The 10,548-nt window shown below is 32.0% G+C and overlaps 2 protein-coding genes across 4 annotated transcripts; one reads left to right on the forward strand and one right to left on the reverse strand.

Moving 5' to 3' along the window:
- Positions 1–629: 629 nt before the first annotated feature.
- Positions 630–7,572, reverse strand: LOC122528551 (NAD-dependent protein deacetylase sirtuin-1). Its single transcript, XM_043653811.1, has 9 exons — positions 6,680–7,572; positions 5,777–5,909; positions 5,391–5,625; positions 5,084–5,299; positions 4,777–4,984; positions 3,821–3,979; positions 3,031–3,307; positions 2,118–2,956; positions 630–1,964 (listed from the first exon to the last, which is right to left on the reverse strand). Exons 1-9 carry the CDS (start codon positions 6,978–6,980, stop codon positions 1,507–1,509), a joined length of 2,826 nt encoding a protein of 941 aa, XP_043509746.1. The 5' UTR covers positions 6,981–7,572; the 3' UTR covers positions 630–1,506.
- Positions 7,573–7,901: 329 nt separating this feature from the next.
- LOC122528554 (mitochondrial import inner membrane translocase subunit Tim23) lies at positions 7,902–10,511 on the forward strand. 3 transcript variants are annotated; one of them, XM_043653820.1, is made up of 5 exons: positions 7,902–8,135; positions 8,849–9,098; positions 9,175–9,344; positions 9,430–9,547; positions 10,395–10,511. In XM_043653820.1, exons 1-5 carry the CDS (start codon positions 8,063–8,065, stop codon positions 10,402–10,404), a joined length of 621 nt encoding a protein of 206 aa, XP_043509755.1. In that variant the 5' UTR covers positions 7,902–8,062; the 3' UTR covers positions 10,405–10,511. The 3 variants fall into 3 exon arrangements, with proteins under 3 accessions (XP_043509755.1, XP_043509756.1, XP_043509757.1); XM_043653821.1 differs by having other exon boundaries at positions 7,905–8,135; positions 9,430–9,557; XM_043653822.1 differs by lacking the exon at positions 7,902–8,135 and adding an exon at positions 8,143–8,222.
- Positions 10,512–10,548: the final 37 nt, after the last annotated feature.

A 10,548-nucleotide genomic window follows, 5' to 3' on the forward strand; every position in this document is an offset into this window, starting at 1 on the left:
CATTAAATACTTTTCACGAACACTAATTTTGTACATATAACACGAGTACATGCACACGTTTGCAACATATTAACATTCCGAATTGAAAAGAATTCATTCTTTACAGCTATATCGATCCCAATTTTTGTTTCGACGTGTAATGTTTTATCGCATGTATTCATCATTTATTGTACAGATTGTTTCTTCTTTCAGAATAGATCGTGTAATATAACTATAGATCTTTGTTTTATCTTTCTACAATTGCACAATATTTGGAATCTATAATCTACTTTTTGCCTTCATGAAACATGAATTACGTTATTGAATCAAATTCTTTTCAAATCTTGGTTCCCAACTCGTAACATTATACATTAATATGCGATAAAACAAAAGAAAAGAAAAAAAAAGTAGAAATAATATCGAATATTATAAACAATATCGAAAGTATATATATATATATATATATATATATATTCTTATACATACATATATATATATTCTTACACATATATATATATATATATTCTTATACATACATATATATATATATATATATATATATATAATAGTATCAATCGCGAATAAGTCATGGATAGTTTTACTTTCTTAATCAATTTAGTAAAACTACGGTTTCTCATCTTTTTCTTTTGTACAAGTATTTGCACAACCTTTCTTTTTCATTTTCTAAAGGCTTTTTACAAACTTTATTCAAAACTTGTCATCGCAGTGATTTGTCAAATGTATTTGTATGTGTGTGTAAAAAAAAAAACACTGAAAATATTTAGTTTCCACTTGAAAAATGAAAAATATAAAATATTCGAAAAGCTTGTTGCATTGTGTTGATGATTTTTTTATATTCGAAAATATTTTCCATATCATAACCATAAAATAGGGAATCACAGTACTTTTCAATGTCCTGTGACTAGTTTGTAATAAAACGCTTTTTTATTACAAAAGAAAAAAAAAAATTAAACTGCACTACCAAGTAATTCCCTCGTTAATTAATACAAAAGCAATGCTACCGCAATGACATGTAGTTTTACTATATAGATTTACTGCATAATCTATTATCAGAAACTTTGCACCAATGCACAAATGACTTTCTCTTATCGTGATCTGAAGTATAATTGGCAGTATCTGTCTTCGAATTAACTAGCGAGGTAATCAGCCTGCAAATTGTCAACATATCTTGTTAAAAGATAAATATGGGTTATATTTATAAGTTCCCATTCCCTTTTCTCTTTACATATGTACTTACTATACTTGTAAACGTGTAACGTGGTAAAAATTGCACTTTTCTCGAACTATTTATTGTTTATTTCATCAAACTAGAAGTTTAATATAGATAGTACGAATTAAAATTGTTACTGTTTAGATGCAATTCACCCTAAGACATGTATTATATTCACTGTATGAGTTTGCAGTTGTCCGTTTTACAACTAGCATCTGTATTGATATACTTTTTCCTTTCCTAATTTATCACTCTGGTTTGTGTTAATTCTCATTTAACAAGGAATTTACATTCCTTTAATCTAGAATATTTTTGTTTTGAAACTTACTCATGCTTCTTCTTTCATCTTCCTTTTTTATCGCTCGTCGCTGATTTTTTTCTTCTGCTTCTTTCACCATCTCCTCTTCAGCCTTTGTTTCTTCTTCCCCGCATTCTTTTATTACTTCTTTTCGTTCTTCAATTTTCTTTTTATTGGCTCCTGTTATCTCGCAGTTTTCCTTCTGTATATCTGACTTGTTTACTTCCACTTCATTTTCATTCGCTTCTTGTTCCTCTTCTCCCTCATCTTCATCTTCTTCCTCTTCTTCTTCTCCTTCATCTTCCTCTTCCTCTTCGACAGATGAAGAATCACTATCGCTATCCGAACTTTCGGAATTTATAGAAAGTGAACAATGATCATATTCTTCGGGATCCGAATACACTTCTGCTCCAGGAAATATATACTTTCCTGGTGCTAACTGATAATATGAATTTTCTGTGAAAAAAAAAAAGAAAAAAAAAAAGTTAGAACACACAATCCACTATTCTGTATTACACAGATCCACTATTCTTTCTTTGACAACTTCCGCACAATTATAAAAAGAGAAAGAAAAATATAAAAAATGTAAAAAAGTTAAATAACACATACCTGGTAATCTTACGGCGAGACTCTTTCGTACTTTTGGATGCCAACAGTGTCGATCTAATCTTTCATTTTTTAATTCTTCTTTGTTAGCTTTACCTTCTCGACTGTCGACGCTATTACAACTATCGCCTACACCGGAGTCTAACGCAGAATCGATAGAAACTTGTCTTGGTTTAAAATTCACTTTTTCAGCTTCCACAGGATCTGTCGTAGAGTAATCGCTATTTATTTTTAACGACAATCTATTCTCACGATGATGTGCCTTCAAGGTAGAATCTAATAATGTACTTTCTGAAGAAATCTCTATTATCCTTGGAAATACTTGACACTCTTCTAAACTATAAATTTTCCCAATGTCTTTCGACGTAGATTCTGCAGAAGCCGTATGAAATTTGTAATCAATTGAATTCTCTGTTGTATTTTCCGTTTTCGAGGGGCATAAATTAAAATCTAACAAGCAATTATTGCCAAAATTCATTCTTTTTGGACTACTTTCCACACTTGATTCGCCTAATCTTCTCTTTGGACTCTCCCCCAAAAGGTTAAACTTCTCTTCCATGCTATTCGTATGATCATTACAGAAAGGAGAAACACGCGCGTTCATATTTTCTACATATTGTTCTACGACGTTATCATGAACCATGAGACTGTCTTGACTCTCAATGGAACACGAATCATGTATTTTAAAATCAGTCTCCATACTGTCTCGTGATACAGTATTTGACGTTGTATCTTGACTTTGCTCCCAAGTATCGTCTGGTAAACAATGCACTGGTAAAAGTTGCGTTACTTCCTTGAGGATTGTATCGGTCCAGCATACTTCTTTGTAGCTGTTCTCCATTCTATGTAGACACATGATATGATATAACATTCTCTTCTATACATATTTCAGCAATCACTGATAATTATTACTTACAAGTGACACAGTTGGTTTATAATAATGTCTCCATCTCCCAAAAGTTCTACGTCAAATTTCAGATGCGGCAACGATTCACGATTAATGAGAATTTGTGGAACGTGAGACGGAATAGAGGAAGGTATTAATGCTACTGGTCGGACCTTCAACGACGATCCGATTACAATTAAAAGATCACATTCGTCTTTATCTTTGGCCATTGCATCGTGAAAAGCGTCCGGAAGTCCTTCGCCAAAGAAAACAATGTCTGGTTTCATTATACCCTGTGTCACTAAATCTGTAAATTATAAAAATTTCTAATGAAAATTATCCCTATTACTAACATTTCCGTTAGCCGTAGCAGATTGCGCTGTCTGTTTTATTCGATCATAAACATGGATCGTATTTTTAGTTTCAGAAATTGTTTCAACGGCGTATTGTAAACTGTACCCCGCAAATCTGGCTAAACAGCACGCACGGGTAACTTGATGCAACTTTTAAAAGTTTACCTTATATGCTTATAAACAAGCCAAGGTTTTACTCGTAGTTACAATTGATGTATCAACTTATGCGTAGATCAGAGTAAATGGCAACATCATTTAGCGAAGACGTATTCCGTAAAGAGTAGATAATGTTCTCTCATGGCCACCGACTCGCGACGCGCTATAGGAAAGACTAATAGCAAAAACTATCACTAGGTAGCTAATTTTCCATACCACAGAGAAATTAGCAATGAAAAACTACAAAATGACCACAGATCACATAACAATATCAGTAAATGTTATCAGTGTTCACTATTAATTATAATTACCTTTGTAATTTTCATTAAGATTAATCTCCGAGATGGGAGGCAAAGTATTCACTCGACATTTTGGACACAACGGAATTCTCTGGGAAAATATGTCTTCTCTAATGTCATCAGCCTTCACTTGATATTTACATCTCGTACAAGATGCGGTAGCAAAAGATCCTTGAATATTATGAAAAATTTATTTTAATTCCAAAGCGTCAAACAAATTTTTGTTTGCAAGTATATGTATACATGTACGTATGTGTTTGAGTATTTATATATCATATGTAGGAGTGTGTCGGGCACTCGATATTACGGGCTTGGGCAAGCCCGAAAAAACCCGGCGGACTCGGGCGGGATCCACATGAACTTTCGAGCTACCCGATAGTTTCGGGTAGCTCGATTTTATTAGACTGTCCAATAATTTCGGGTTATATAGAAAAAATATAATGAGCGGTTCGCGACATGCTTACTATTATATTACGATTTCAAAGTCGGTATTATATAATATGACAGGCGAAATACAAATTACAAATGTTTCTGAACTTCAAGATAAGATCAAAATTATTGCCGACAGCAAGAAGAAGAATTATATTTCTTGAATATCAATTTAAAATAAATTTATTTTAATATGTTCAGAAACATTTGTAATTTGAACTTCGCCTGTCATATTATGGTATAATACCGATTTTCGTAATCGTAATATAATAATACGTAATCGTAATATAAATTACCGAAAATCGTAATATAATAATAAAAATGTCGCGAACCGTTCACTCATATTTTTTCCATGTAACCCGAAATTATCGGGCTGGAAGTCCGATAAAATCGAGCTATCCGAAAGCCTGTCGAGTAGCTCAAAAGTTCATGTAAATCGGGAACTCGATCAAGTCCGCCCTAACTTCTAAAGCTCGACTCGACTAGTCGGATACCCGTGATTTCGGGTACCCGCACACCCCTAATCATATGTCACTCACCATGGCATTCAATAACATTCACAATGCCTGCTACTTGTTCCAATGTATCAATATTTTGCGAATAATTTCTTAAAAGTTTCTTCTGCTTGTCAAGCATTTTTATAAACCTGTGACACGGGCTAGGTTTAAATTGTCCAGGATAAATTTCTCGCGCGAATTTATAAAATGGTCTCGGATCTTGACCAAAATAGTTAATATCAAACATGGCCTAATGAAAAGAAAATAATAATTAATGTAGAAGAAAAAATTAATAAAATTTGTATTTTATTACATATATGCAGTACGATATATTTTATTATTGTATCACCTGTGGATCTGGTAAATCTGGAAAGTCTTGTGCCAATCTTGAATAAATACCATCTCTGCTTCTAAAATCAGGAATCCCGCAACTGACACTTACTCCTGCACCCGTTAATACTATTATTTTGTTACTATTGCGTATCAATCTGACAACATCTGTTAAGGTATTTATATGCCTCAATTTTTGTCGTCGTGGTGGTTCCGACATCATATTTATTATAATCTGAAATAAAGCCAAATAAAATATTAGATAACATGAATCCAAGACTGACATTTACAGTGTATACTATGGCATTAAATTTCTTTATGCACACCTTCCATAAAGTCAGGTCGTCAACCTGTTCAGGAATCTGGGTAGAATCCATAAGAAGGTGATGTAAAAGATCTCGAGGATCAGCACCTATCAACATTTGTTTTTGAACCCACGAGGATGCATTTCTCCAATGATGATTAATATCTCCTTCTCCAGAGAAGTCAGAAAGTCCTGATAAATCAGATAAATTTGAAACAGTTGATGATACTTCATCCTTTTCATCTGCCGTATCAATTCTGGAATATTATACAAAATTTTTAGTTGTTACAAAAATTTAATACTGATAAGATGTTATGTACTTGTCATTATGATTAATATAATTTCAACAGTTAATTACAACGAAATCTAAATATGGAATATGGATGTGTTTGTACGAATGAAACTTACGGACAACCAGTGTCATCACTAGTCGAGTCAATTCTCGATGGAGTTACCATTAAATTTGTGGCATCTGGTGAGATAGATGCTGATTTGGATTCATCGCTTAATTCGTTGAATCCACTATCTCCACCATATGTCTCTGTAATAGCATTATGCAAACAATAAAACAGTAGAAGAGCATTTTTTTTTTCTTACTATTTCTTTTTTTGACTTTCTGTCTGCCTTTGCATTAATTACAAAAAGTAAAATTTAATAAAAATTAATTTCATTGTATATTTTTTTCGACTTATCAAACGTAATAATATGAATATAAAAGTAAATATGCTTGTGTAAATAAAAATAAAAATTTATTGATAACAAAATTATTTTGGAGACATTCGAAAATTGGCGGGATACTGTTAAATTGTATAGAAAAGCGCATACCCATCGTTTATGGGTCGTGCATAACGAAATCGTCTATCATGCCATCTGTGAACGCTCGTCGAATACACTTTCTATATATACACACACACATATATACACATACAGATACAAACGCAGCTTTATACTGTATTTATATACTAGTTTTTCTATTTTCGCCGAGTGAATTCTCACTTACGGCCGTTTCCATAAAAGATGTGTTTTTGGGAGAGCAGTTGGAAACAATTCAATTAACAAATAATTTTATTAGATCACAAAATAAAAGATCTCGTAACATCGCTAAACATAGCATGTGCTGAACAAAATGAAAGAAACGGATTTGAGGCTAGATGTGCGACACACACAGAAACTGTCATGGCGGCTCTTGTCCCCGATCGAACAACGAACGAACCCGACACAACCGCGGAAGAAAAACGGACGCCTTCACAACCGCCATCTTGCAATCTTGTAAATTTCATTAGCGAATCGACCATATTTTTATCAAAATACCTTCGAGTTCTTCATTAGGGGTATCGTGCGGCGTGCGACAGGCTTGTAAATCAGATTTCACGCAACTGGTACTGTTGTAACCGATGCCGTCAACTTTTCGCCGCTTTGCTGGAGACGAATATTCTGGCACCTCCGAGCCCGACGCCATTTTCAACAGCAATGCAACGCATAGTTTGATGCGCGCCCACAACCATTCCCGCAACAGAGGTCGCTTGCGTCTTGTGCCTCTAATGCCTTTCCCCTCCACTTTTTCGCTCGGTTTGCCGAGCACCACATCGGTGACATGTATCCGCGCGTCCATAAGCGTCAGGAGAGAAAGAAAAGGGATCGATATCCCCGTTTCGATATCTCTCTGACTCCGACCGAACTCCGATCAATTATGTTTTCGATCTCAAGTTCGAATAATTGACAAGTTTCATTGCCACTCGCCGAATTACACGTGTCTACGTCGCTCGAACGAAGCACACTGCATCTCGATAAAAATTATCGATATGTAGCAATATTGATATTTTATATCGTAAGCACATCGCAATTTTTTTCTTTCTTTACACCTACTGTTTTATCGAAATGTTCATTTCTTTTCGCCTCTAATTTTTGAGTATATTATCGCCATAATAAATTTCAACAAGTAATTATGCGTTTTCTCGATCGATTGGTCAGAAAGTTTTTGGTTTTAAGTAATTTTTGTCTTTATTTCACGCATGCGCACGTATGCACGTGTATATACGTACAAATAAACGATATGTGTATTACATGCAATTGTGTATTTCTCTTTCAACTTTTACCGTGGACATGTAAAAGAAAAATAATTTTTGTTCGCCCGATACCGTGCACTCATGAGGTTATTTGAAACGGGATTGTTAATAAATAACGCACGATCGTATTAAAATTTCATTACAGCACAAAGAAATTTATGTTACGATGGTTGTTTCAAATTTATAAATTTGTCGTCTGCGCTACAACAATAAATAACAGTAAGACAGTCAGTATACATATGCGTTATTGTGATAAGAAAAAGTAAAATAAAAGAAAGGAGGATAATACATTTTTATTTCATTGTGTTATAAGTATTTTACATGCGTATAGAGCCTGCAGTTCTAATTATTACACGAATATATTTTACAATTACAATTTCTCTCTCTCTTTTCCTTCTCTCTCTCTCTCTCTCTCTCTCTCTGTCTTTTTTCTTTTTAAAAGTATAAAAAAAAATTTTACTATATCTTTAATCGCTCCATTTGAACTATAGAAAACGATTCTCGACGATGTTCAGGGTAGATGGTTTAAACTAATTTTGCCAAGAAACGTGCTAACGTGATTTCTAGCTCTATCCATTCTACGAAATAACAGAACAAACCAAAATTTGACCAGTATAGCATAAAAAAAATGATTGATCTACGAGATGAGAATTCAAAGAGTACAATAAATAATGGGAAATATGGTAATTTAAATATACCAGGTAAGTTGGAAGTCGACGATTCGTTGAATAATAAAGTCATGCACATTATCAATTTACAAGTAACCAGTTTATTGTGTTGTAATGCTGGTTAGTGAAGTGTAATTCACATTTAATTAAATTAAAATTAAATATACTGATTAATAATAATGTAACAGATAAATATAATTGATTAAATACGATTGTATAACCTCAAATATTCGTGTGTATAGAATTGGGCCAGTACTATGCTTTCTGTTGGAATTTTATTATATTTTTAAAATATCTAACATTTGCTTTCATATTTGCGAAATTTCTGGCTCTTTTTTCTGAATAAGATTATGTGAGAAATACGTTATATTAGCGTAAACAAATGAATATTCGAAGAAAACAATTTCAGTGTTAGATTCTTGAGATGATATGAAAAAATGGAACATTTTGTAAAATCCTGGAAAGGTATTAGTTTTATTTTGAATTTTAGTAATCTATCTCGTGATTAATGAAATAAAATTGTCACAGGTATTTTTACATCTCTAGTCTATTTCCAACATTGTAACTTTTATAAATTAGATTGATAGATGCAAGATATAATAAACTAACATAGTAATTTTACAAAATGAAAGCAAAATATTAACTGTAATATAATGTCGTTATGATTTATTTTGTTGTTATGTAATAAATTTATTCCAATATGTATGTTTACGTGTATATACATATGTTTGTAATATATTTACCAGTTTCATCACAACAAGGGTTAGCACCGCTCAGTCCTTATTTAAATTTTGATCCTGCTTACCTTCCTCCAAGCCAACCGGAATATATATTTCCGGAAGGAGCTGCAAAACGAAGAGGAAGATTTGAACTAGCTTTTAGTCAGATTGGTGCAGCGTGTATCATAGGAGCTGGTATTGGAGGTGCAACTGGTTTATATAGAGGCATTAAAGCAACGTCTTTAGCCGAGCAAACTGGAAAACTTAGAAGAACTCAGTGTGTATTTTAAAATCTATTAATATTAATGTTATTAAGTAATATAATTAACTATATATAAGTTCATTTATGATAGATTAATCAACCATGTTATGAAAAGTGGTTCGTCATTAGCAAATACATTTGGAATAGTGTCTGTAATGTATAGTGGATTTGGTGTGCTCTTATCTTGGGCCAGGGGTACGGATGATTCTTTAAACACTTTAACAGCAGCAGCTGGGACAGGCATGTTGTTCAAATCTACAAGTATGTTTCATCTAAGTAACATTAATAAGTGTTAAATAAAAGTCTTTCTATTGAAATTGCGTAAATGATCGATTAATTATTTCAGCTGGCTTGAAAAAATGTGCATTAGGTGGTTGTATAGGACTAGGAATAGCGTCTATATACTGTCTATGGAGTAATCGGGAAACGTTGTTGGAATTGAGGCATCGCAACATAAATCCGGCGTAAGACTGTGTGTGTAACAGCAAAACCTCTAGCTACTCTGAATATTTCTCTTACAGTGTTTCAATTTCGTGACAGTATTAATGATACAGGGAGTGCATTTCATAATTGATACAATTTACATAAGAATGATTGTTTTTACGAATACGTGATCGATTTTATTATTTTCGTGAAAAACATTCAAATATATTTATAATAATGATTTAATTATTAAAATATTTTAAACCTTTTTATATTTTACATACTCTTCATTTAAATACTATATAGCTTCAATAATTCAGTAAATAGTCGTTTTTTTATTACACTAATTTAAAAAATATTTTTTAGATGTCTTTCCTTTTTAATATATATTTATATATATACATATTTATATACATATAAATATGTATATAAATAATTCTTAACTCTTTTAATTTTGTATTGAACGATATTGTTTTTCAATATATCAAACTATTTGAATATATAAAAGAAAAAATAAGTAACATTCGATTTTATGTATATTATGTAAAAATTTGTCTCAATAATCTCAGATTCATAATATTACTGTATTAATCATTTTTGTTAATTGACTAATTGTTAGTTGTTAGTTGTTGTATTCTACTTCTTGAAACTTATATAATTTGTCTTTATTAATTTATTGAAACTAAAAAAATTAAAAGAAATAAAGAAGGAAAAACAAAAGAAATAATGAACAGAAAAATAAACTGATTAAATCAAAGTCTGCTAATATATTTTATTAAATTGTTTCATTTTAAATACCCTGATAACACGTACTGCATGCTTAATATGACGTAAATTGTTATTGGATATATCCAATATTTACAAGTCTTTCTTTATTTTTTTTTACAGATCGAAATGAAATATGAGGAAGAGGATTTCAACCTACTAGAAATTTACAACGAAAATGATTTGTTTTGTATATAGAGAAACTCATGTTGGACGATAGAATATAACTGTTTAATGAAATAAGTCAAGTCAATCTAAAATCCAAATAAAAAAATAT

This window comes from Frieseomelitta varia, unplaced genomic scaffold (genome assembly GCF_011392965.1).
Source record: "Frieseomelitta varia isolate USP_RPSP 00005682 unplaced genomic scaffold, Fvar_1.2 scaffold_251, whole genome shotgun sequence".
Lineage (NCBI taxonomy): Eukaryota > Metazoa > Arthropoda > Insecta > Hymenoptera > Apidae > Frieseomelitta > Frieseomelitta varia.

Bases quoted from the DNA above. Each gene is read 5' to 3' on its own strand.
- LOC122528551 (XM_043653811.1), bottom strand. From the start codon at position 6,980: ATGGACGCGCGGATACATGTCACCGATGTGGTGCTCGGCAAACCGAGC. The intron at 5,626-5,776 runs GTAAGTTTCATT...ATAATATTCCAG, and splicing joins AGTGATGACACTGGTTGTCC to AATTGATACGGCAGATGAAA. The intron at 5,300-5,390 runs GTGTGCATAAAG...GCTTTATTTCAG, and splicing joins ACGACCTGACTTTATGGAAG to ATTATAATAAATATGATGTC.
- LOC122528554 (XM_043653820.1), top strand. From the start codon at position 8,063: ATGATTGATCTACGAGATGAGAATTCAAAGAGTACAATAAATAATGGG. The intron at 8,136-8,848 runs GTAAGTTGGAAG...TATATTTACCAG, and splicing joins TGGTAATTTAAATATACCAG to TTTCATCACAACAAGGGTTA. The intron at 9,345-9,429 runs GTATGTTTCATC...TAATTATTTCAG, and splicing joins CATGTTGTTCAAATCTACAA to CTGGCTTGAAAAAATGTGCA.